The 27,495-nt window shown below is 43.9% G+C and overlaps 1 protein-coding gene across 9 annotated transcripts in view; it reads right to left on the bottom strand.

Annotated features, from left to right (window-relative positions):
* Window positions 1–7,527: 7,527 nt before the first annotated feature.
* Window positions 7,528–27,495, bottom strand: part of Tfdp2 (transcription factor Dp-2) — a 119,542-nt gene continuing 99,574 nt past the window's right edge. For all 9 annotated transcript variants that reach the window (XM_057766730.1, XM_057766729.1, XM_057766722.1 and 6 more), the window contains 4 exons: window positions 25,660–25,811; window positions 21,872–22,038; window positions 13,309–13,414; window positions 7,528–13,120 (listed from right to left, as the gene is read on the bottom strand). In XM_057766730.1, coding sequence (XP_057622713.1) covers window positions 12,937–13,120; window positions 13,309–13,414; window positions 21,872–22,038; window positions 25,660–25,811 — 609 coding nt within the window. In that variant the 3' untranslated portion in view covers window positions 7,528–12,936. The remainder of the gene's footprint in view (window positions 13,121–13,308; window positions 13,415–21,871; window positions 22,039–25,659; window positions 25,812–27,495) is intronic.

Raw genomic sequence — 27,495 nt, 5'->3', positions numbered from 1 at the left:
AGAATTCATCATGGTTTCCTTCAGGTGTTTGGAAATGAGATGGAATTGACTGGTTTGCTTCCTACAGGGTCCAAGTGTAGCAAGCAGGACTGCCTGGCCCTGAAGGTGAAGCCTCCAAGGAGGCCGACTCAGATTCCGAGGGGAATACAAACGGTGTTTGTCATCTTCCATTTTCAAAAGAATAAGGGAATAGGTTTTGAATTCTATTTACATTTGGTTGCTTAGAAATCCTGGGTAAGTTGCTTAACTGACCTACAGTTTTCTGTAAAATGAAAGTAATCCCACCCTTGAGTGTCTAAAGCACACTGTGAGAACAGACGTAACTACTGTATTACTGATTGGTGTGCCTGCTTCTGAGGCTGCAGGTTTCTCGAGAGCATCGCTGCAAACAGAAGACTACCTGGTGACTTACTGCTGGGTTGGAGCATGCATTTGTGATCCAGAGAGAGGCGTGAGGGCAAAGGCAGAGGCTAGAAGTGTTTTCCTGCTTAGAAGCTCACAGGAATGTTTGGATGCCAGGAGGAGCCATGCATAGTGTCTGAAACAACAATCCACGCGTGGTCCAGATGTGGGCTGTTGTTAGAAGTGACATTCCACGCGTGGTCCAGGTGTTGGCTGTTGTTAGTGACATTCCACACGTGGTCTAGATGTGAGCTGTGGTTAGAAGTGACAATCCACGCGTGGTCTAGATGTGGGCTTGTTAGAAGGTACGAGATGGACTTGCATTTTAGAAACAGCTTCCAGACCTTGAAGAAGGCTGAGGATCCTGGTCCTGAAGCTTGGAGTTTGAATACTTGGGTTCTCTGCTGTTGCTCCCAGCAGCTGCTTGGAGCCAAGGCGTTTCTGGGCTGCTGAGGGCCAGGCTGCCAGCATCAGCACACAGCTATAAGATTTATGCCACCTGGAGCCATAAATCTGTCAGCTAACCCCAGAACTTTAAGTATTTCGCTGTCAAGACTTGGAAGTAGAGACTTCTGAGATGCTGGCACTGAAGCGCTGAGCACGAGAACTGCTCACACCCTCACATTCTCTACCTGGCTAGAGAGAAGTCCCAGCCACCTCACAGGTCACATCTGGAGACTTGGACCTCTGCGAGACCTTGGCAGTCTCTGGCCCTCCCACTCGTCTTCCAAGGGAAGGCACTGGAGAAGGCAGCATCAGGAAACGCGCATAGTGATCTTGTCTTTACCTCTTTAGGGCAGAATCATCTAGATTTCTGTAAACAGGTTATGTTAAAGGGCTTTTCTTACCAAGTATTGTTAACTGCTGCCCACACTCAGGTACTCAGGTATGCTAGAGGACAATGGCTTCTGGATGGTCTGGAGTGGACGTAGGGTAGGAAAAGTACTTGTTTGGTATTTGAGAGACATAGTGGACAGGTGCTCTTGTTTTTTAGGGTCTTTATGGCTGTAAGTGTAACCATTCTAGTGGGAGAGGGGGAAGGGTACAGTGCAGAAGAACTCAGGAAGCTAGAAAAGCAGAGTGCTGGGCGCGCGCCTCACAGGAAGGAGACTGGCCCCTCCCCTGCCCATGATCTCACTCCTCTCCTTGGATCAGCGAGCTCCTTTTATTGCTACTCAAAGCCATCCACTTCCCTCACCACTCAAATCCGCACTCTTACAGCTTCATACTCTTCTTCATCATGGACATTTATTGCCCAAGAAATGAAGATTCCCACCTCCTTCTCTCACCCTGTAAGCCAGAAAATGACAGAGAACACTGGAGCACAGGCGAGCCTGTGGTTGGCCAGCAGCCATGATCCTCCGACTTCCAGGGGCTCCAGCCACAGTGAGCAAAGCTCTTCAGAAATCCCCACCCCCACAAGGTAACTGACACAGCACAGGACTCCAGCAAGGGTGCGCAGGAGCCATGTCCACTCCTCCTCTACTAGGAGTATTCTTTCCTTACAATTTTGAGGCTGGGGAGATGGCTCGTTGGGTAAAGTGCTTGTTGCAAAAATGACCTGAGGGCTGGAGAGATGGCTCAGTGGTTAAGACACTTGTTCTTGCAGAGGGCCCAAATTTGATTGCCAACACCTACATGGTGGCTCCCAACCATACATAACTACAGTTCCAGGGGATCCCACACTCTCTTTCCGACTTGCATGCATGCCAGGCAATGCACATGCATACAAGTAAGCAAAACACATTAAAAATATACACATTATATAATACTATATATGTTAAAATTATATTTTTTTAAAGAATAAAAAAGCCAGACTGGTGTAGCCTGTGACTGTTAACCCCAGTAGTAGGGCAAGAGGAGATGGAGTCAGGGGGATCCCAAGTGCTTACTAACCACCTAGTCTCAAATATGAAGTCTGAACCAGGCGGTGGTGGCACATGCCTTTAATCCCAGCACTCAGGAGACAGAGGCAGGCGGATCTCTGTGAGTTCAAGGCCAGCCTGGTCTACAGAGCTAGTTCCAGGACAGGCTCCAAAACTACAGAGAAACCCTGTCTCGAAAAACCAAAGGAAGCTTGAGAGCTGGCGAGCCGGCTCCACTGGTAGAGGCACCAACCACTTGACCCGGACACCTGAGTTCAAACCTAGCTCCATGTGAAGGCACAAAGAAAACTGACTCCAGGAAGTTGCCCTCTGGACTCCACACATCTGCTGGTGCTCAAGTGCACACAACGTTACACACACGTGGGCTAGAGATAAAGCTCAGCTGTTAAAAGCATTTGCTGCTCTTAGAGAGGCCCAGAGTTAGGTATAGCACCCACGTCAGAGGCACCACGCACAAGCACCTGCTGACCACAGCCTCAAGCAGTTTACACGCCCTCTTCTGGTCTCCATCCGCACCTGCACATACACATATACCCACACGCAAATAAAACAGAATCAAAGAAGGTGAAGAGCAATAGGAAATGACATTGACATCCACCTTTGGCCGCTACATGTCTGGGCATACCTGCACACATATGTAGACACCATACACACGCGTGGGTACACACACAAACACAACCAGGATTGTAGATCAGTGGTAGGTTACTTGCCACACAAACACAACCAGGATTGTAGATCAGTGGTAGGTTACTTGCCTAGGACCTGGTTCCATCCTCCGCATTCTTAACCTGCACTCACAGAGACAGACACAGATTGCCAAAAATGTTAACCAACATCTTACTGTTGTAAGAAGAGCCGCTTGTTGGCTCCTGGCTGCTCAGCCCTGAAATAATCACACAAACTATTAATAAGACACTGCATGGCCCATTAGCTCAAGCTTCTTATTGGCTAACTCTTACATATTAATTTAACCCATTTCTAGTAATCTGTGTGTTGCCATGTAACTGGCTTACCGGGTCTAGTTCCTAGCATCTGTCTCTGGAGGGGCTACATGGCTTCTCTCTGACTCCACCTTATTCCCCCCAGCATTGTTTAGTTTTCCCTGCCTACCTAAGTTCTGCCTTGCTATAGGTCCAAAGCAGTTTCTTTTTTAAAAAAATATTTATTATGTACACAATATTCTGTCTGTCTGCGTGTCTGCCTGCAGGCCAGAAGAGGGCACCAGACCTCATTACAGATGGCTGTGAGCCACCATGTGGTTGCTGGGAATTGAACTCAGGACCTTTGGAAGAGCAGGCAATGCTCTTAACGCTGAGCCATCTCTCCTGCCCCCCAAAGCAGTTTATGAGGAAAAAATGGTAATCACAATGTACAGAGGGAAATCCCACATCACCTTACTCTGTCATAGAATGTGACAAACTAGAAAAAAAATGAACCGGACGGGGTGGAGCAGGGACTCATCTTGCCCTCTGTGGCCTGGAACTGCTTTGAGGGTGACCTTAAATTTGAAGTCTTGTTCCATCCTCCCTCAACCTCCACACCCCACTGCGAGAACTGCAGGTGTGCGGGCCCCACCATGTCTAGCTGAAAAATAGGGTTATGGGTGGGGCCCTGGGAGACACACAAACAGCAGATTTAGAGATGTCAAATGGTAGCTAACCTCAGGTCTACTAGACTTATGAGCTGTTTTGCTGATGCGCCGGCGTAGGCAACAGTGCTCTAACAGCTAAAGCCTGCATGGCCGATAGTCGGTCACATCACTGTGCCCGTTCTTTCCTGCATTCGTTCTGTCCCTGAGGCTTTCCCCATCTGCTCCTTGTTTCTTTTGCCTCGATGACCAGGAGTGGCCACAGCCTGGCCCAGCAGCCAGCTGTCCCCTTGGCCAAAGCCCAGCTCTGATTCCTTTCTGCGTTTGCCCTCCAGCCTCTGAGAACCCAATCAGAGGATTGGGGGTAAGAAGGAAACGGGGGACCCTCTGTCTAGGCACGCTTATTTTTCCAGCCAGGCTTTTCTGCTGCCTGCACAATCGACGCATGGCATAGACAAGACCTTTAGCAGCAGCCGAGCAGGGAGGCAATGGCTGCTCTCATGCCAGTGACCCTCCAAGTTAGGATTTAGAGAAGTGCCTCCCAAGAAACCGCCCGGAGGCTTCTGAGCGCTTGCCGTCCCCTGAGCACCCGGGGAACATGGTCTCACGATGTGTGCATCTTTGTATATGCCTTTACTCTTTCAACAGGCTTTCGCTCGTCCTCAGTTCCTCCCTCCCTCCATCCCTTTTTGAAGTCTCTCTCAAGTCCCAAGATTATAGGACTGCACCACAATGCCCAACTTGGTTTTTTGTTTTTATTTTTTTTTTATTTTTTTTATTTATTTTTTTTTTTGGTTTTTCGAGACAGGGTTTCTCTGTGGCTTTGGAGCCTGTCCTGGAACTAGCTCTTGTAGATCAGGCTGGTCTCGAACTCACAGAGATCCACCTGCCTCTGCCTCCCAAGTGCTGGGATTAAAGGCGTGCGCCACCACCGCCCGGCTGGTTTTTTGTTTTTAAAAATAATTTCCAGGGCTGAAGAGACGGCTCAGAGGTTAAGAACACCAGCTACTCTTCCGGAAGTCCTGAGTTCAATTCAACCACATGGTGGCGCACAACCATCTATAATGAGATCTGGTGCCCTCTTCTGGCCTGCAGGCATACATACAGGCAGAACATTATACACATAATAAATAAATCTTAAAAAAAAACAATTTCAAAATGCATGTATCAAGTAAAATTCTGTAATTCCTGTTCCCATGGTGGATACCTTTGTGTAGAATAGGCCTTCACTGCTCCACAAGTAAAAGGAAACTATGTTTTTGTTTGTTTTTGAATTGTCATCTTGATGTAATGCTTGGGTGAGCTAAAAGGGAACCTTGGTTGAGAAACACATCCACTAGACTGGCCCATAGACAAGCCTCGGCATTTCTGTTTTGTTTTTCAAGACAGGGTTTCTCTCTGTAGCCCTGCCTGTCCTGAAACTCTCTGTAGACCAGGCTGGCCTCGAGCTCACAGGGATCCGCCTTCCTTTGCCTTCTGAGTGCTGGGATTAAAGATCCCAGCTACATTTTTCTGATTAAGGACTGGTGTTAGAGGGCACGGCCGCTATGGAGAGGACTGCCATGGCCAACGGGTCTGGGTTGTATTAAAAATAATAATCAAGCCGAGCAAGCCACTGGGACTTGTGTGTCATGGTGGCAAACATGTCCTCAAAAGGCTGAGGATGTGGTTCAGGGAAAGTGTCTATCCATCAGATAGAAAGCCCAGGTCTGATCTCAGCACGACACACACCAGGCATGGTGGCACACACCTGTAATTCCAGCACCTGAGAGGCGGGGGCAACAGCCTCAAAAACTCAAGGTGAGTTTAAAGCCAGTTTGGGCTATATGACACTCTGCCTTAAAATAAAACAAAATAAAACCATACAACAAAAGCAAAAACAAAACAAAAACACAAACAAAACCAAACAAAAGTAAAACAAAAAACTCCATCAAACAAACAAACATAAAAACCCCAAGACCAAGACAGTAACTGATTATGACAAATTGAATGGGCATGGTGCCCCACCCCAACTACAGGGCACTTTATATGCCAATGACTGGTTCTCAACCTGTGGCTTACAACCCTTTACAGGCTTTAAGACCATCTGCAAATCCTATATTTACAGTACAACTCGTAACAGTAGCACATTTATAGTTATGAAGGGGCAACAAAAATGTTATGGCCGGGGGGGGGGGTCGCCACAACATGAGGAATTAACTGTATTAAGGGGTCATAGCATTAGGAAGGCTGAGAACCACTACTCCAATGTTACCTGGAAGCAGGCTTGAGCGAGAGGCTGGGAAGGACGTTCAGAGCAGGGGCTAAGCAGGGGACAGTACTTGGAGCCCCCAAGCACCAGGCCATCTTCCATAGCTGGGCGAAGGCCAGGGGATTTCCTGCAGGCACCTGAGCGGAAAGGAGGAGAGACAAGGCAGCCGCCAGCTTTCTAGTAGGCGTGGAGACAAAACGTCCCTGGGAGCAGCAGCAGAAAAAACTGAGCTCCAGCAGCTGGATAAAAAGCAAGGCACTGCAGTCAGCTCCTCGGGCTTTGCAGACAGACATCTTGCCTGTCAACATCATATCCAATGGCTACTGATGGCCACCAGTTACCCTGCCGGTGTGAATCAGTGGTCATGGCTACAAGCCCGTGGATACGTTAACCAAATGGCACTAAATAGCTGCTGGCAGATGGCTATGCAGGAAGGCCATGGCAAGAGGCTGGCAGGACTGTCCCTCTCCCTCACTTGGTTTAATCACGCATAGAAGCTGGGCACAAATCTGCCCTCACTCCTGGGATTGTTCCATACTGTCCTTTAAAAAAAAATTATTTTAAATTGTACACGAGTATTTTGCCTGCATGGACATCTGTACCACACGAATGCCTTCTACTCCCAGAGGCCAGAAGAGTGTCAGATCCCCTGGGGCTGGAGTTAAGACAGTAGTGAGCTGCCATGTGGGGGCTGGGAATCAGACCTGGGTCCTCTGCAAGAGCAGCCAGTGCTTTTTTTGTTTCGTTTCTGTGTAGCCTTGGCTGTCCTGGAACTTACTCTCTAGATCAGGCTGGTCTTGAACTCACAGAGATCCACCTGTCTCTTCCCCCCCCCACCCCCCCCCCGAGGCTGAGATTACAGGTGTGCACCACTGTCACCTGACCCAGCCTGTGTTTACTTTAAGAACTGCTGGCAGGCCATGATCCTTAAGTCGCACCACCTCCTGTCCCTGAGTGCAGTTTGTGGGGATACAAGTCACCTGGGCACCTCCCCTGAAAGACAGGTACTCAGAAGAGATGCCAAGGGGGAGCCTGAGGCGAAATGACAGTGTGCTTGTGGCTCAGGGACACGACTATTTGCTGCTGTGAGATTATATATATATATACTTTCCCAGGTGGTATAAATTCTACACCCTGTGGGTACTCTGGGGAGGCCCTGGGGGCGTCTTTGAAGCTGGAGAGTGGACACTGTGTGGCCTACTAATGCTGTTGCCGGAGGCCTCAGCCAGTCCCACAGAGAGCTTTGATGCTGGGGTAGCCCTTCAGAGACCCAGACCTGGCAGAGCAGAGTGCGCCTTGTACTTCCTCACTGTGCGAGGCTGGGACATTCATCCCCCGGGGAGCCATTAATGAATTAATGATGACGCCAACATTATTTTAAATTATTTATTTTTCTGTAGCTCAAATCACAGAATAGTATGATACATTTTTTCTCAAGCTCAACATACTCATTTCAAATGTTTTCTTCTTTTACAGTACGGACAAAGATGTGTGAATTGATGAAAAAATAACTCAGAGCTTATTAAAACTGAGAGCTTATTAAAACTAATGCTTCCTAGGCACGCCCTGAGCTTCTGTCTGGAGTGGGTGCAGGGAGTGAAAAACTTTAAATTCCCTGTCTATTCTGGGTAGGTGGTCCCTGAGACACCCATCATGGAACACTGCTTAAGACTTGTTGGTTACCTACTGGAAGGCATTTCAAAAAGCACAGAAATAAGTATACAGAAATAGCTCTTCTATAAAAAATCCCATACAAAAATAATAGTATTTATGCAAAGTTTGAGATACTACAAAATAATGTATTAGCCTGTGTACTCAACCTAGGAAGGAAAGTCTCTAAGAGGCAGACAAGATGTGTTTTCCTCTTACCTCGTTCCCAGCTCCTCAGGGCAGACACCAGCCTATGCTTCACGCAGAAAAAGAACAAAGTTATACTTTTCTGGAGACATGAGCAGAGCCAAGTGTCTCTAAGTGGAAAGTGGGCCACCTGGTGATCTCAGCCATCCCCTCCCTTCTGTCCAGGCACAGCGTGGCAGGGCAAATGGGCACCCAGGCGCTTCACAGCGCTGGTGGGGGTTCCCAGAACTCAGAATGTTGTCCTACACTAGTGGAAAACACAGCCTGTGCCACATTCACAGGAGTGGCCGCGTCACTGGGACACTTATGTATGAAGAAACAAAACCAAATCTGAGGAGTCTGACCATGCAGAACCAGGCCACCTTTGTATTCAGATGATGTCCGAGGGGGAGAACTGAGTTCGGAGTGAAGCATGGCAAAGTGACGGCCTCTGAAGCCCAAATAATTTGGTTGGAAACAAGCCACTATGGCCCAGATGGCAACTCCACCTCTAGTCCCTACCAATGTCCAGAATCTCTTGTGACTGTGACCATCTGCACCTGCAGTCCTGAGAGGTCCCAGGCTGACACTGCATGGCAGGGCTTGGAGAGATCCCCTGGCTTCCTCAGATTGTTTTGGCACTCGGCAAGACTGTCGCTGTCTGGATGGCCCATGGTGAAAGTGTACTTTACAGTAGGCAATGGTGCCTTGAGGAAGAGACAAATTGGAGCGGACTGCTACAGAGGCTAAGGGGTGCTGGGTCATGAAGCTCTGCATATTTCTCTGAGGGGGTCCCCAAGAAACGTTCTCCCTTTCTGAGACCCTAGCAGAGAATACATAAACCCCAACTCGCCAATGTGGCCAGAATGCTTTTAAGTAGCTTTCTAAGCAGGACTGCTCCACTCTGCTAGGATGACAAGGGGCCACGGCACTGGTTCTACAGGCGAATATATTCCAAGATCTCACCTTATCCGAAAGAACTATACAGGACGGACAGCATAAACGAGGAGCTTTCCTGCCTCGACTCCGTGAGGGGTGGCCATCTACCAGGCCAGTGTTTGTACTGTCGGACTCCCAGGAAACACGACATGTCAAAGTTTTCTGTACTAATCACCCCCTTAGCATATTGTGAACATAGATGTGGGAAAACTGGATCTTACAAACTAACTAACTTCAGATATTTTGCTCATATTTAAGAGGCAAGTTCCTGAGGCTTGTCATAATTTATAAAGGCTCTTTAGCAATAAAAAAAATTAAAGGAAGAATGTTGCATTGTGCTCCCCCTACTGAATGATGTAGTGTTTGGCTCAAGTATAGGATAAAAGGATATTGGTGAACTGAACTAGTGAGCAGGAAGGCACATTCTGAGGATCATTTAGGTGACGTGACATGCACAGTAGTCTTCAAAGACTGTACATTAAGGAGCATTAGTGCTTGGAGGCAATTATTCATTTAATGTGTAGAAAAATAGGAAGCCCCAAGGGAAGCTGGTTTGAAGGAATCTAGTCTGTATTTCACCAAAGTCAGTCAGTCCCAGTGCACCATGAGGACCATCTTCCATGTGTTCAATTCACAAACTACAACCTAGAGAACACAGGTCAATTCTCCAGCTCAGATCACTGGCCTGCGGTGTAGGGTCAGTTCAAGGGAATGAGGCTGATTGAGAACTTCGTGGGCTTGCTACCATCCTCACCTGGCTTGTGCACACAAAAGCCAGCAAGGTTTGGTATTTTAACACCCTCCCAACAAACAATCCCTGCTCAATGCTTACCACTAGGAAAGACAATGTCAAAGCCCTATGTGGCCGACTGAGTGAATAAGGACAGCCCATTGTGTTGAGAGTGAGCTTATAAAACAGCAGGCTTCTTGCTCTGGGTGTGGTTACAGCACAAACAGCTGAAGCCATTCTGTCACCTGCTTTGTCTGTCTGTCTGTCTCTGTCTCTCTATCTCTGTCTCTCTGTGTCTCTCACACACACACACACTGTTCAGACTGTCTCAGAGCATAAATCACATTGTACTTGGAACAGTTTCGATGCTTCTGACAGAAACTTGGTTTAGATGTAGAATGCAGAATTAGGGTGCTATGCGGGGATACAGTGGACCATTTCCATCTGGATTATCTGATGGGGTATTCTTTTTGAGGACAGACTGGGAATTATCTTCCAAAAATGACAGTGTACTGTTACTGCTTTGATTATACATTTTGCTAACAAGAGTTCTCCTCACTTTCTGGCAAAATGGCAGATTTTTCTCCTTACCACTTCTCTAAAAGAATCAAATAAGCTGCAGAACACATGGCCACCAGCCTGTTTTCTGGGGGGTTGTTTAGAGAGCGGAGGATTCTGTTGAGTCCCTTTCTTCCTACGTAAGGCACAATAAATGCAAACCCGAGCAGATTTCAGTAGAGGACAGGCAAGGGGAGTCCTCTAAGCACTGAGGGCCTGAGCAGCTTGCAGCCTGTGAAATGTTACTCACATGGCGTGTGCAGGCCAGAGCCAGCTGCCCATGTGATCATGAGGGTAGAGTGGACTGACAATAGTGCTACACACTTGAGAAACTGAACCTCAAGAGGGGAAAGCTTCTTGAACACACTAAGCATGTGCCCAGCACTTTTAGAGTAGGTTACAACTTTGCGCAAAGGAACCTATGTGCCCTCCTACAAAGAAACGTGGATGCTATGACCCTAACTTAACTCTTCCCCTTCCATTTTGATCCTGTTGGACCCAGAGGGATGTGTTTAGGGAGACAGAGACCACGGTTCCTCTTTTCCAACATCTCAGTTTAGGCTCTTCGGTTTTCCTCACTCTGTAGCCCTGGTAGCCCTGGCTGCTTCAGACTGACCCTCCTGCCTGTCTAGGATAACAAGGAAATGTTACCCTCTTGGCTCAATCTAGGTGTTTTTCCAGGTAAAGTGCTGCACCAGCAGCACCTGATGACCACAGTGGTCACAGACGTTGACAGCAGGACATACTGGCAGCTAGCATGGCCAGGGGTGGGGGCACACAAAGACTGAGTCCTTGGTCGCCACACCCCATACAAGGATCTCAGGCAGCCCAGGTTGGTCTTGAATTCGGTCTGCAGCCAAGGCTGACTTTTAAATCCTAACTTTCCTGCCTCCATTTCCCAAATCCTGGGGTTAGAGGTACATAACACGCCCAGCATGATCGCTCTTTTAAAGCCCATGCTTTGTCGCATACGGCGGCAGGAGTGAGAACCCTACAGGGGTCTGCTGCCTGGTAAAAGGAAGGGGTGTAAGGCATGCATTTGCTTTCTGCTCTGCAACATCTTAGTACTCTGAAGACTAAACAAGCATATTGTTGCCCTTGGCCTCTCCAGGTCTCTGCTAGGCCTGTCTCTAAGTATAAAGACAGAAGTGGTAGTGCCAACAGGAGGTTGCACTCTGGATCCTTTGTTCAGACAAAGCAATGTGTGTTCTAGAACTCATGCCAACACGAAATTCTGTAAAACCTGCCAGGACCTTTGTGTCCTTTGAACACTCGGGCTTGCACTATAGCTTCCTTCTGATACAGTTAGTTTCCTCTCAAAGGAACTTAAGTTGTATGTGCACATTCATATTTATCAGTGTTAATGCCTCGTAACATTTAAGTTAACCAAAGCTTTTGCTTCCAGCTCAAACTTCCCCAACAGGACTAAAAAGAGAAGCATTTTTGACTAAGTTTGGTGCAGGACCCACAAGAACCATATACACAGGATCAGGACAAACACATGAGACTTGAGCTGGTTTCAGAACTGATTCTCCTACTATTCTCTGCCTCCCTTCAAGGCCTTAATGTGTTAGCAAGCTGGGTTTGGCTTGGCAGTGGATGTCCCACGCTCCCGTACTAAGAGGAGCAGAAATCACAGACATACTGGAGTGGTCTCACGGCATCTTTGGCTTTGAAACCATCATGGATGCAGTCAATTGGAGTGTTCAAGGTTTTAACAAAAACACTGAATATTGAGTTAATTTGAAATGCAATTTACCCAGGAATAAATCTAATAAGGTCATTTTGATAATTAAAATATGAAAAAGATAACATGTACAAGAGAACAATGATGTTCATATTCTTGAAATAAAGACAAAAGTAGTGACATTTGGTTCATTTTCACAAATTGCACATGGGTAAAATCATACAGTACTGCAGACAGCTATAGACAAGCAATTTAGTCAAAGAATTTGCTTCTTCGTTTCACTGAAAATTAAAAAGCTGTATGAAATGCATAGCTTTGATTAAGACTATAAATACAGTTTCCTTCTCAATAAAATTCCAAATTTAGAATGCTGGCAAAAGGCAGTGCTGGCAAAGTTTTTAATGCACATGGAAATGCTATTCTATTTTGGCTTCCAGAAGTAGCCCTAGGAACTCCTATGCACCAATGCATTGACAAATGGTCACTTCAGTTTTCTGTGAATTATTTTAAATGTCACCTAGGTACTTAAAGTTAGCACTTGCTCCCTTCTAGAAGCTAAGGCAGCAGATGCATGAAGCACCTCAGCTAGGCTTCCAACTAGCTCAGCAGTTCACCTGTGCTCCTCAGGCCACAAGGACTGCAATCTACATGGCTCCCCGGACACCCACTGGGACTTCCAGGCTCACTCTGCCCAACGGGGCGAAAGCCATCATCACTGCACACTGTTCCTGCAGCAATCTCAAGTCTAAAGTCTCACACATTGCAGGGTCTTGAAACTCCACTTCCCTGAAGACAAACTTCACTTGCTGTCATTCTTCATGGACTGCCCCTCCATCTCTTCAGAAGGCATGCTTTGTTGGCTCTGCTGATCAGTTCCCATTCATGCTTAGTTAACTTTCAACCATCTCAGCCTTCATGTAATTTGCTTATTGTGTTTCTCTAGTTTTCACTAAACACAAATGCAAAGGCAAAGACTGAAGCAATCATTTCAAAACACAAGAGCTCACACTAAAGACACACATGAGCATCAAATATTAAAACATGAGTTTTCTCCTGTCTTTATTCTGGGGAGGAGGAATCTTCCTCCTCATCTTCCTCGTCTTCCTCGTTGAATGAACAGGGGGTCTCGCCGCGGGACTCAGAGCAGTGAGAGGCCGCACTACTGGACTGGTGACTGTCTGGGGCAGGGAACTGCCCAGTTGCTAAGGCCACTTCGGCATCCAAGCAGAACCCTTGGTTCACACTAGCAAGTAAGTTAAAAACACAGATTCATTAGTGCAGTGCAGACAGGAATAAACAGAGGAAGGAGGTACCGCTGAGCAGATCTGCTACAAACCTGACCCACCTGTTGCAGCAGTGACACAGCCCTGGCTCCCCACAGAAGAGCCCGGGCTCTGGGGCTGGCCTTTCTCACCTTGAAAAAATACATACCTTGATTGGGGTACGGTGGCACTAGTGGTCAGGTCTAAATTTGAAACTGATTGGGTAGAGTTCAAAAGCAGTCCCTGGTCTAACCAAGAAGGTCCTGTAGAGATATCTGCAAGATAAACACCAAAAAAGAAAGACAATGTAGGCTCTGCACTCTGGTTGTTCTGCTGTGCCCTGAAGCAAGCATGGGCTGCACGTCTTGGTGACGGCTGGACAATTCTCCTGCCCCGTGAAGAACCTGTTTTTTGGGGGGTGGGGTGGGGTGGGGCGGGGCACCAATAAATTCCTGAAAGAGAATGGAAAAATATAAAGGAAGACAGACTTCAGGGAAAAAGAATTCAAAGTAAAACCATCACTGGCTCCTTTTAGTTCAGTGTTCTTGTTTTTCCCAAGACTTATTATTTTTGAATCATGTGTATCTGTAAAAGCCCGAGAGGGAATGTATGTATACGAGGTGCCAATGGAGGAAAGGGGTGTGAGTCCGAGCTGTGCGCTCTCTTCCACAACAGCAGTATGAACTCTAACTACTCTATCCTCCCTTCCTGACAAGGTTGCTTATTGGGTATAGTAAGAATGTGGCCAGAATGTGGACTATTTTACACATCTGGCATCCTCACCATGAAAGACTACGACATTAACAGCGAAAGCCAGAATTGGACAGAGACAAAACAAATCACAACTGTTTTAGGAGAGACTACACAGCTTATGGACCAGGCAGATACACTCCTGTCACCCTTCCCCCACCTCCTGCTGTGTGTGCACACGTGAGACTTAGGACTTGCTAATCAGGCTAGGTCAGCAGGCCAGCAAGCCCCAGGGATCTTCCCACCTGTCTCCCTAGAGCCAGATATAAGCAAGCATACATCATCACTTCTAGCTTTTTCCACAGGAGCTGGGGATTGAACTACATACAGATGGTCTCAGGCTTGCATAGCAAGCACACTACCAACTGAACCGGCTCCCCACCCTGTGTATGCAGATGAAGCCAATCCTGTTGCTCATCAATGATCTCTGCTTCTTCCTACCTAGAGGCCCCTCCACTCCCACCCCTGGTGTCATTTGCTTTATAATCCAAAGTAGTCTTAAGATTGTGCTTTCACATAATGCAGTTTTAAAATTTATTTTTATTTTATGTGTATGGATATTTTGTCTATATGTGTATCTGTGTACCATGGCCTGGTTCCCATGAAGACCAAAAGAAGGCATTAACCTCAAGCTACAGGTGGTTGTAAGCCATGGTGGATGCTGGGAAGTACACCTGGGTCCTCTGGAAGAGCACCCATGCTCTTAGCTGCCGAGCCCTCTCTCCAGGTCTGTGGTGATGGTTTTAATAAAGGTGAGACAGGTAAGAGGTGTTTCAGCTCACAGGAAACCATAAGGGCATGTCCTGGCATCTTCTTTTCCCTGAATATGCCATGCTTCTCCCACCTCAGCAGACCAGTTCTTACTACACTGTTACTTGCAGGATGCCTCCCTGTTTAGAATATTAGCTCAGAGCCTTTAATCCCAGTACGCCTTTAATTAAATTAGCGCACGCCTTTAATCCCAGCACTAGGGGAGGCAGAAGCAGGCAGATCTCTGGGAGTTCAAGGTCAGCCTGGTCCTACAAGAGCTAGTTCCAGGACAGGCACCAAAGCTACAGAGAAACCCTGTCTCGAAAAACCAAAAAAAAAAAAAAAAAAAAAAAAAAAGAATGTTAGCTCAGAGAGAGCTGTAACCTGAATGTCTAGGGACCTCAGAATTAATGAATGAATGTATATAGTCTCTTACAACAATTGGTTTTTTTCTGTTTAGTTTTTCAAGACAGGGCATTTCTATATAACAGTCCCCCACTTATTCTAGAACTTGTTCCCAGCACTTGGGAGGCAGAGGCAGATGAACCTCTGCGAGTTTGAGGCCAGCATCGTCTACAGAATGATTTCCAGGGCAGTCACAGAGAAATTTTTCACAGAGAAAAACGTGTCTCAAGCCCCCCTCCCCACCAAAAAAAGAGAAAAAGATCTCACATCACTCGGCATGGGTAGTATCCGCCTTTAATCTCGGCACTTGGGAGGCAGAGGAAGGTGGATCTGTGAGTTTGAGGCCATCCTGGTCTACAAAGCAAGTTCCAGGACAGCCAGGGCTACACAGAGAAAACAGTGTGTGTGTGTGTGTGTGTGTGTGTGTGTGTGGAGGGGGGGGTCTGAGACCACAGACCCCCTCACATGATAAGGCAAAACCCAATGCCTACTCAGAAAATATAGTTTGTTCAAATACACTTTTATTGTATTTTATTTTTATTTCTGTGGGTGTGTGTGGATGTGCCATGACATGAATGTAGAAGTCAGAGGACAGCCGGGCGGTGGTGGTGCACGCCTTTAATCCCAGCACTTGGGAGGCAGAGGCAGGCGGATCTCTGTGAGTTCGAGACCAGCCTGGTCTACAAGAGCTAGTTCCAGGACAGACTCCAAAACCACAGAGAAACCCTGTCTCGGAAAAAAAGAAAAAAAAAAAAAAGAAGTCAGAGGACAACTTTTAAAGCAGTTGGCTCTCTCCTTCCAACATGTAGGTTCTGGAGATGAAACTCAGGCTTGGCAGCAAACATTTCACCCACCAAACCATCTTGGCAGTCCTCAAGCCCCCCACCCCCCTGCCCCATGTGTGTGTGTGGGCGTGTGTGTGTGTGGGGGGGCATCTGCGTGCCATGGCATGCTTGTGGAAGTCAGTGGGCTGAGGAGGGGGCTCCTGTCTCTGGTGTGAGGTAGGATCTCTGGGGTTGCTGCACTGTACTCACAGCTGATCTGTGAGCATCAGGCCAATTCTGTCTCTACTTCCTCATCTCCCTGCAGGAATCCCACGATAAAGATGCACACTACCAGAATGGCTTTGTGTGGGTTTGCAGGATGAAACGCAGGTGGCCAAGCTTGTGCAGCCAGTGCTCTTACCACTCAGGTACTTTCCCATCCCCTTTATTGTACAATTTCTGTAATCACTATGCAAAAAACAGAGTCATGAATGCTAAGATAGGAATTCTGTCTAGCCACTGAGAATGAGCCCGTGCACAACGAGGAAACTAAATAAATGACTACATCAACTTTAGATTGGCCTTCTAAGCCTTTTCTTCACAGGCTAAGGCAGCTGTGAGAGGGGAAAAAAAGACTCCGATTCTAAGAAGAAAAGCAGATTGTGAATACACTCAATAAGAACAAGTCTGAACAAGATGAAATTAAAGCTGAATCCTGTGCTGAATACGAATTAGTTACAGAACTGTGGAAACCTTCTGCTGGGTCACAGCTATTCAGCTGTGAGCATCACAGATTATATTTCCTTCTACAATGGATCTGAAAAGCCCACATTTCTTCCACATTATTACAGGCTCTGCACGGTGGTTCTCACACTCCCGTCCAAGGGCCATTCCTTCCCTTTCATACTAAAGGGACATGTCCCTTTGAACTGACAGGAAAATCTGTAGCCCACTCTGCAAATGAGGTCATGAAGAGATCAAACTACAGGGCCTGCTAATCACCCCGAACCTTTCCACTGGGAATAAGAGAAAGAAACTTGTGGTGATTTATTGAGCTGGTCCTTTATTCAGACACTGCTGGACTTTCAGTCCGATGAGGCTAATGAAAACATGGAGCAAAGGGAGCAGGGAACAGTGCATATATGGTTAGAATCGGCTGAGGTGCAGGAGGGTTCGGGGGCCACACTTGCAGAAAGCAGATGGTACTGACTTAATACATGCAGCACAACAGAAATCAAATCTCAGTTAAAAAGACCTCTGAGTAAAAAGATAAAGCAAACTACCTTTCTGCTTATATTTGAATTTATATACCTTACAACTAATATTAAAACTCTGTTTCAGAGATGTGAAGTCGGGTACAGTGGTGTGCACCTATGGTCTCAGCTACTTGGAGGCTCAGGCACCAGGTCACAGAAGCCCAGGAGTTAGAGTCTAGCTTAGACAACATTGAGAGTCCATCTTGAAAAAAATAGCAACAACCAAAAATGTGAAATTCTAGATGAAAAGTCACAAACAGTTTTAAATGTTCAAGGTACCTTTGTGAATATATAATATTGTTGAAATTAGCAAAACCACAAACATTTCCAAATTAGTGGAAAATATATGAATGTAAAAGCTTCTTTTTATTAACTATACCTAGTATACCCTTTCAATTTATTTATTGGATTTTTCAAGACAAGAGTTCTCAGTCCTGGCTGTCCTGGAACTCTCTTTGCAGATCAGGCTGGCAAACTCAAGGAGACCCAACTGCCTCTGCCTCCCAAGTGCTGGTATTAAAAGGCGTGTACCACTGCCACCTGGCTACTCTTTCAATTTATAATAAAAAGAAAATTATGTCTCCAAGAAAAATGTATAAGCAGCCAATAAATACATGAAAAGATGCAACATCCTAAATCATTAGGGAAATTAAATAAAAATCACTGTGAGCTACCACTTCACATCCACTATGTAAAATTATAAAGATGGACAGGGATAGGAGTAGCTTGGTAGTAGAGTGTATAATTATCATGCAAAAAACTATGTATTCAATCACTAGTGCCAAAAAATTGAGGTGTGGAGGGTAGTGAGAAGGGTATTTATAATAAAAAAAAAAAATCAGAAGCCTCACACATTACTTTGTAGAACTGTAAAATGGTATAGGCACTTTAAAAGTCATTTAGCATCTCATAAAAAAATCTAACAGTTCTGCTCCAACAAAGCTGTAAACATGTTTATAAAAGCAAAACACTAGGGCCGGGAGGTGGTGGCACATGTCTTTACAGGGAGGCAGAGGCAGGCAGGTCTCTGTGAGTTCAAGGCCAGCCTGGTCTACAAGAGCTATTTTCAGGACAGCTAGCACTGTTACACAGAGAAATTCTGTCCCAAAAAACCAAAACTAAATAAATAAATAATAAAAAACCCAAAACACTAACAATCCAAACATGTACCAACTGATGAATGAAAATGCGGTACATTCATAAAATGGAATATTATTTACCAATTAAAAAGGAATAGGAACCAATTAAGCTTCCCTAATCCAAAAATCACAAGTCTGAAATGTTTCAAAATCTGAAACTTTCTAAGTACTGACATAATGCCAAAAGTGTAAAATTCCATACCTGACTTCATATGATAGGTCACAGTCAAAAAACAAGCATATTAAAATACCCTATAAAGTAACTGGGTAGAGTTGTATATGAAACACAAAGAATTATTATATTTAGATTTGGGTGCCATCTCTCAAATAACTTTATTATACAAATTCAAAGACTCTAAGAAACAAAAAACAACAACTACAAACAAACAAAACACAGCCAAATCTAAAGCACTTCTCATCCTAAGCATTTTTGGGCAACCAGAAATACCTAATACAAAGGCATGGAATAGCTTGGATGAGTATATTAAATATACTTTGCAAAGTAGAAGAAGCCATTACAAAGGCTACATAATATTCAATCCTGTTTATATGTGATGGCAAACCACAGTCATAAAAACAAACAAAGAAACAAAGAAAAAAAAAAAACATTAAAACCAGACTAAACTACTAGTTGCCAGAGGCTGGGGTTATAGTATGTAGGGAGTGCTAATGACATGTGGTTTTTATTTATGGTTATAAAAATGCCCAGGAGCTGGGTGTAGTGGCACACGCCTTTAATCTCAGCAGTGGCAAGGCAGGTGGGTCTATGACTTTGAGACCAGCCTGGTGTGTTGTGGGATTCCCCTCTGTATGCTGTGAATACCATTGGTGAATAAAGAAACTGCCTTGGCAGTTTCTTGTTGATAGGGTAGAGCACAGATAGGCATGGAAAACTAAACTGAATGCTGGGAAAAAAGAGGCAAAGTAAGGGAGAAGCAACGGAGCCGCTGCCAGAGATAGACATGCCTAAACTTTACCAGGGAAGCCACAGCCACATGGCGATACACAGATTATTAGAAATGGATTAAAGTAAGATATAAGAGTTAGCCAATAAGAAGCTAGAGCTAATGGGTCAAGCAGTGATTTAATTAATACAGTTTCTGTGTGATTATTTCGGGGCTGAGCAGCCAGGAACGAAACAAGGGGCCCTCCTCCAACACCAGTATCTATAGTCAGCTCTAGGCTAGCCAGAGTCGTGTAGTGAGTCTTTAAAAAGAAAAAAAGTACCCAGGAATTAAGCAATGGTTGCAAACTTGTGAATATACTAAAACACCACTGAATTACAAATAGGTGTTTACAGGGCTGCAGTGATGACTCAGGAGTTATAAACACTGGCTATTCTTCCAGAAGACTGGGTTTAATCCCCAGAACCCACACTGTAGTTCACAACTTCTGTGCTCCAGTCCAAAAGATTCTGAAACCCTGCTCTGGTTTCCTTGGGCATGAGACACACATGTCCATACATGTAGGCAAAATACCCATCCACATAAAAACTTTTTAAAATGGACGTTTCATTTTATGAGAATTAAATCTTAATTCAAAAGCCGACTGGGAAAGTAGAATATTTCTACTTTTTTTTTTTTTTTTTTTTTTTTTTTTTTTTTGGTGGCTGGAGAGACAGCCGTGGGTGCTGGGAACCGAACTCTTTATATTTTTGGTTGTGAGCCTAGCCTTTAACGGCTGAGCCATCTCTCCAGCCCAATATTTCTACTTTTTAAGGGAAAGTAAAATCTAGTAAAATCAAATTGAAAAATTTTTGCATCATCTAAGAAAGCTCAGGACTCATCCAATGAAGACCTACTAATTTCAATCTGTAAGCTGCACATAGCATTAGACACATGGATAGAATGTTCAAAGCAGCACTGTATTTTAACATCAACTATGTGTGTGGGGGGCAACTGAAGTTTATCGGCACTGAAATGAACAAACTATGATTTTTTTCATGCAACAAAATTTAATGTGGAAATAAAAATGTATGTATTATAGCAACATTAAATCTGACAGATATAATGTTAAGTCAAAGAAAACAAGCCACTAAAGAAAATATCACTCTATGAAGTTGGCACAGTCCAGTATGTATTCGGGAGACTAAAACAGGATACTATGAGTTCAAGTTCAGCCTGGGCTACAAAGTGAGTTCCAGGATGGCCTAGGCTAGAGACAACCAGAAAGATGTGAATTTACTGATTTTTTGAAGACAAAACAATGTTTCTTTTTCCTGCTTATCATAATTGTTTTTGCCTCCAAAGCAGTGGCTCTCAACCTGTGGGTGGCATTCTACCAACTGAGAACATCCTGGTTCTCGCCGCCTAAATCAGTGGTTCTTAGCAATGACGTTTTCATAGAGGTTACATACTAGATATTATGCATATCGCATATTTACATTATGCTTCGTAACAGTTGTAAAATTATAGTTATGAAGTAGCAGCGAAATAATTTTATGGTTGGGGCTTACCAAACCATGAGGAATTATATTAAAGGGTTGTAGCACTAGGAAGGTTGAGAATCATTCTTTAAAGAAAAGCAAATGAATAAATAAGAAATTTAAAGCCAGAGTGTGATATACACCTGTCAGACCAGCACTTGGGAGGCTGAGGTAAGAAAGCCAAGATTAGAGGCAAGGCTGGGCTAACAGCAAATTCTTGTTTAAAGAAGACATTCGAGGAACTGGCTACATCTACAGGTGTGGAGAAAGTCACAGATAGGAGGGTGCACAAGTAACTTTAACAGAATCATTTTTCTCCTAAGTGACGAGTCACTGAACCAGGACTGTTTAGTCTCTAACTGTAGAAACACTCAGTATCTACTCACTATTTCATACAAACAATTTAAAACCTGGAGAGGAATATGGAACAGGAAATACAGACCATTTAGAGGTTTTACTGTAAAGAGAATAATGAACATAAGCACAAATCCATGTTTTCTGTTTTTTTTTTTCCCTGATACTTAAAATTTTTACTATATTCCTTGTGGTAGTTTGACTAAGATGTCCCCAGAAGTCTTGGGCATTTCAAAATGTAGTCTCCAGTATTAGAGGCATGGCCTTGCTTGGGGTAGGCTCTCAGGTTTCAAAGGAGTCAAGCCATTTCCAGTTAGCACTGTTTCCTCTTCCAGCCTAAACACCTCCTGCTTGCTGCCATGATCCACTCTTCTCCCCTGTAACTCTAAGCCCAAAGTAAACCCTTCCTTCCACAAACTCCTTGGTCACAGTGTACTGTCACAGAAAACTAAGACACCTTCTGCTCTCTGAATTCAGATCTACTGAACAGATAAACACAGCATCCCACTAGAGTGAGGTAAATCTATTGTTTTTTTGTAAAATACTCTTAAGTTCCCCTAGAAGAACTATAAACAAAAACAAAAGGCCAAACTTCCATCAAGCTTTTCACTAAAAGCTTTACAAGACGCTACTTAAACTCTCAGAATTAGAGAAAATATCACTGTGGCCCTAAACTTAGTGATGAGTCAGCCAATTTTTTGTACAATATATACAGTATAGATGTAAGCTTGTACTCTTAAAAAAAAAAAATCACTGATTTTTTTTAATTATATAAAGTATTTAAGAACGCCACCCAGTGAAGCTAGTGCATGCTCTCTGAACTGCATTTGTGAGAATGCTTAACAAGTCAGCTTGACATTCGACCGGGTACATAGCGTCTCCAGCATACCTGTGACATAGCCTTCTAAAGCTTTCGGGACCAGGGACTTTGCAATTTGCAGGTCTTCCAGAGAGCATTTGCCTGACTCCAGACCAAAGGACATTCCCATTCGCTTCAGTACTTCTATGTCATCATGGATCTCAAAAGTGTTATCAAAATTAAAAAGGTATTCAAACCTGCAAAATAAAGCAAGGATGGGGAGGGTTGAGTGAGATGGCTCAATAGGTAGAGGTGTCAGGTACCAATCCTGACACCTTGAGTTCAGTTCTCTCCCCCCACCACACCCCTAAATACATACCTTTAACACATACACACCTAAATACATACATTTAATAATAATTTTTCTTTAAAGAAATAAAGGAGGCCAGGTGGTGGTAGCACATCCTTTTAATCCCAGTGCTTGGGAGGCAGAAGCATGCAGATTTCTGAGTTTGAGGTCAGTCAGCCTGTCATACAGAGTGAGTTCCAGGACAGCCAAGACTACACAGAGAAACCTTGTCTCAACAAAACAAAATAACCCAAAAACAAACAAAAATAAAAATAATAAAGAAAGGAAGTATGGGGTCTTGGTGCCATAGAGGAGCTCTGCAAGGTCTTATACCCTGTGCTCTGTCTGCTTAATTTGCTTCCTGGGGTTTCTAGTAGACTGGCTTATTAGTCTTAGAGAAATAAAGTGAATGCTCAGTTTTCCAGCTAGCCACAGAATACTCAGTCAATCAGGAAAACTTTTCCCTTTGATTTGAGATGAGGATGTACCACACTGCACAGTTTGGTGTGAACTCCTAGATTCAGGGATCCTCTTAGGTAACTGGGACTTCAGTCACTTGAACTGAACATATATGAACTAAATGGAAGACAATTGTAACAAAGCAAACCCAGCCAAATCCTGTTGTGAGGAACTAAGAATAAAATATCTTAAGCAAGTGTCACAGAGCTCAGAACGGTAGCTCATGCCTTTAATACCATTACTTGGAAGGCACAGCAGTATGATTCCTCTTGAGTTTAAGGCCATCTTAGGTTTCAAGACTTCTAGTCCAGTCTAGTCTACAAAGTGAGAATCTGTCACAAACCAACAAAAGTACCACATATAAACTACATAGCAGCTATCAGAATGTTCTTGGAAAGTAATCAGTTTAGATGCCTGAATACACAGCACAATCGAGAAGCAAAGAAAGGGCCAACAAGATGTGGCCTAAACTTATCCCCAGGAAATACTTTGGGGAAGGACAGAACTGACTCCTAGCCAGGCCTGAGACCTCCATCTACAGGTTCTGTGCTGTCTGTTCTAGTGCAAGTTCTGAATAATTATGGGTTTGACCTTGTTATGGGATTCTCTATTAAAAGCATGTGAGGTTGAGACTTATTCTAACTTAAAGCAGGAGGCTGAAGTGAGTCTGAAATATATTAACAAGCTCACAATGAACTGGAAGTGAGCACCTGCCACAGGGATGATTTCAGGCATCTTTACATGCAGATGGCTTTGTAAACTTAATTGCATTGTGGGAAAGCCTCCAGGCTAATTAAGGGTAAGATTGCTTCACCAAAGTAACTGACAGACAAGATTACGGACCTACCTCAAATAACAAGTGTGTGCAAGCTGCTCCATGAGGGGATGCAAGGCAAGGCATGAGTCAGTGACCACCCAAGGCATAAAACCAAAATAGATTCCAGCCTAGGTGAACAGTGACTTGACCACAAACTGTTAAGGTCAATAGTTCCCAAGGGTTCCCAATTTTCCTGAAATTTTTAATTCTCCTAAACTTAATGTATTTATTTATTTATTGAGACAGGTCTTTCTTCTGCAGTTCTCCTGGCTGGCCAATGCTGATCAGCTCATAGCAACCCTTCTGCTCAACCTCCTGAGTACTGGGTTCACAGGCTATGTACTACATGCTCAGCTGTGGAAGCCCTATAATCTAAGAAGAGAATTATATAGTCCTTCATAAAGGAAGAGACTAACTTTAGAGAGTAATTACAGTATGGCATTTGTAGGTCACTTCCAAAGATGTTAACCACTTTGAAGGCTTCTCAGTGTTATATGTTTTTTTTTGTTTTGTTTTTTTTTTTTAAAGATTTATTTATTTATTACGTATACAACAGTCTGCCTCGATGTATGCCCGCACGCCAGAGGCGGGCGCCAGATCTCAGTACAGATGGTTGTGAGCCACCAAGTGGTTGCTGGGAATTGAACTCAGGACCTCTGGAAGCTCAGCCTGTGCTCTTAACCTCTGAGCCATCTCTCCAGCCCTTGGTGTTATATGTTGATAGTCCTCTTAAACACAGGTTTCTGTAGAGTCTGGGGATGTGAATAATAACTATGACATCCAACATTTTACTGGGTTAGATATGTGAATTTATTTATAGTTTTTATAAATTGGCTGATTTTAATTTTTTGGTTCTTGAATTCTTATACATTATTTTAATGTGTGTGCACAATGGAACATGTGTGGAGGTCAGAGAACAAGTTTTTAGAGTTGGCTGTCTCCTACATTGTGGGTTTTGAGGATTAGAATCAGGTCACCAGATTTGGCAGCAAGCACCTTTGATCCACTCAGCCATTTTGCTGGCCCTAATTTTTATTTCTATGGAGAAAGGAATGAGATCTTAGAAAGGCTAAGAAATTTAAAAAATGAAAACTGTTTGTCCCTAAGAACAGCAACTAGCATTTATAAAACGTTACAGTGACCCAGATCTTTTAGAAGCATTATCTCATTCAACTCCACAAGGCTGTAAACAGGAGCTCCGTGGAGCAGGCAAGCTGGATCCACAACTGGGACCTGTCTTGTCCTCTATGCACATAACTTCCTTCTGAAGGACAGGTAAGATACAATGAATGCTCTACTTTGAAAAGTGCTACTTCATATTTGCTAAAGTCAATGGTGTCAATTTTACTTAAACTGTTTGAGATATTTTAAAAAGATTTATTGATTTATGTGTTCACATGGGTAGAGGCCAGACAAGGCATTGGGTGTCCTCCTTTATTACTTCCCAACTTATTTTTTTCAGACAGGTTCTCTCACAGAGCCTGAAGCTCACTGTTTGAGCTAGGCTGCCTGAGCAAGCCCTAGCAAACTTCCCGCTCTGCTACCATCACCCCATCTCCCAGTAGGGTTATAGGTAAGCACGCACACCAGCCTTTATATGGGGGTGGGGATCCGATCTCAGGACTCTGTTTTTACAGCAAACACTTTAGTCACTGTGCCATCTCCCAGTCTTGTACCCAGGATTTTAATGCTCACGTGTTCATTCATAAACAAGCAAAAACAGCACATGTTATGGCACACGTCTTTTAATCTCAGCATGTGGGAGGTTGTGGAAGGAAGATGAACTGAATGCCATTTGTGGCTACATAGTTAAGTTAGAGGACAGACTGGGCCTTAGACCAAATAAATAACAAATATCAGCATACTTAAGTATGATACAATAAATGAGACAATTGCTTTAATGCCACACACTGGTCTGATATATTTTCCTAATAAACCAGAACAGTGACTCCTCCTGGGCCCTCATTGATGGTCTAACTTACTGCAGTTACTTGCTCAGTTACCACAAAAGTGACACACATGACAGCTAGGGCTCAGTACCACCATATGTGTGACAGGCAAGCCCAACATGGGATAGGGACTGTAAGGTAAATGACAGCGCTCACTCTTGCTGAAAACAGCACCATGCCCGAGAACACATTGCACACACCCCACTGAAGCCAGGTGAAGGGCTGTAGACAGTGGGGTGCACCATCTTTACGTGGGAGAACATCAGAAGGCAGGCCCTGTACCCCTCCCTTAGTTCCTACTCACTTGTCACTGGAGATGCTGCAATCTATGACTGTTTTTCTGCTCGTATTAATGATTATAAATGGCAGCTGAATGGTGGAATTCAGAGCTGGAGGGCCCTGGTTTTGCTGTTCATTTTGTCGATTTCTCTGTACCAGGTTTTTAAAAGCAATTTGCTGTAATGTTCAATAAACAAAAGGTGGTCATTTAATATGAAAAAGTGACATTGAATTTAAATGAATTAACATACTACATTTTAAATATCTATTTCAAACTTCAAGTATTTAAACATCTATACTAGCAAATAAAAAGTTAAACATGATAAAAGATTACAATGATTAAGTTCAATAAACACATTTCAAAAGTAGAACACATATCTTTTATTTTTATTTATTTATTTTTTGAGCCAGGGTTTCTCTGTGTAGTCCTGATTGTCCTGGAACTCACTATGTAGACCAGTCTGTCCTCAAACAAAGAAATTCACCTGCCTCTGCCTCCCAAGTGCTGGGATTAAAGGCATGCGCTACCATACCCGGCAAAATACACATTTATTTTGATGATGTCTAACTAAGATAAATATTGTGGTCTCTGTTTTCCATTTCCCAGAGAAACAGGCTCTCAAGAGATATGGGAGGACTAAGCAGCACAGGCAATAATTCTCTTTAGAGTGACCCCAAGTAAATTTTGTATCAACTCACCTCATTCGGCATCCTTAGAGTTTAGGGTAAAATACACCTTTTTTTTTTTAAATCTAGTTCAGAGTTACACAATTCCTTTAAACCAGAGAATACTCTCAAGATGACATCTGGCATACTCAAAACAGAAAACAGATGGAAGCAGCAATTCCTGATGGCAGGAAGGTGGGTTCCCCCACAAGACGACTAATTTTAAAAAAGAATTTAGGCTGTCTCTCTTTCATATTCTCATGAAACAATGGTTTTCAAAAACACCAAATTCATCTTATGTTAAAAAAAAGAAAAATCTTATTTATGTTCAGAACTGTTTCATTTCAGGTTTGGGGCCTTAACTAAAGTTTGATTTACAAAAGTATCTTAAAATGGCTGGGTCCCATTTCCCTAAAAAATAAACACTGTCTCTTAAAATTCACTGTTCAGAAGGAATACTAATTTATTCTAGTATTAACTGTCCAATTGTCAATGTCAAAGACTATGAAAATTACCACTATCACTACGACTATCAAACTTAAAAGTTATATTTGTTATTTTCCATTCCCACAAAACAAAAGTAGGCGGCTGGAAAGACGGCTCAGAGCAGTGGTTAAGAGCATTGGCTGCTCTTGCAGAGGATCCAGGTTCAATTCCCAGCGCCCAAATGGCAGCTCACAACTGTCTGTAACTCCAGTCCCAGAGTATCCAACACCCTCACACAGACATACATGCAGGCAGAACACCTAGACACATGAAATAAATTAAAACAAACAACAGCAACAACCACCAACCCAAAACTTGCTTATATTCACTCCTCAACACCTCTTACATCCAGAGAAAAAATGTGCTTCAACTAGAAGTGAGAAAAAGAATGCAGGGGTCAAACACATCTCTGTAACTTCTCTTCCCTTCTAGAACATAGCTTGGCTGACTTATAGACGAGGTGTCCAGGTGGGTCTCTAACTTGCTGTGGACCTAAGTAAGATCTTCAATTCCTGGTCCTTTTGCCTCTACTTCCCAAGTGCTGTGAGCACAGACCGAGCATCATGTCTGTGAGAACACAGCTTAGACGCGGTTGAGATCCCATATGGAGGGAGCTATGTAAATAAATGTTTGAATTAAAAAATAATTAGCAACAGTAAAAGGTTTCTGACAAAAAGTTAATTGAGACTCTACTACGCCATAAACCTAT

Source organism: Chionomys nivalis, chromosome 4 (assembly GCF_950005125.1).
Source record: "Chionomys nivalis chromosome 4, mChiNiv1.1, whole genome shotgun sequence".
Taxonomy (NCBI): Eukaryota; Metazoa; Chordata; class Mammalia; order Rodentia; family Cricetidae; genus Chionomys; species Chionomys nivalis.
This window is presented reverse-complemented; position numbering and strand designations above follow the sequence as displayed.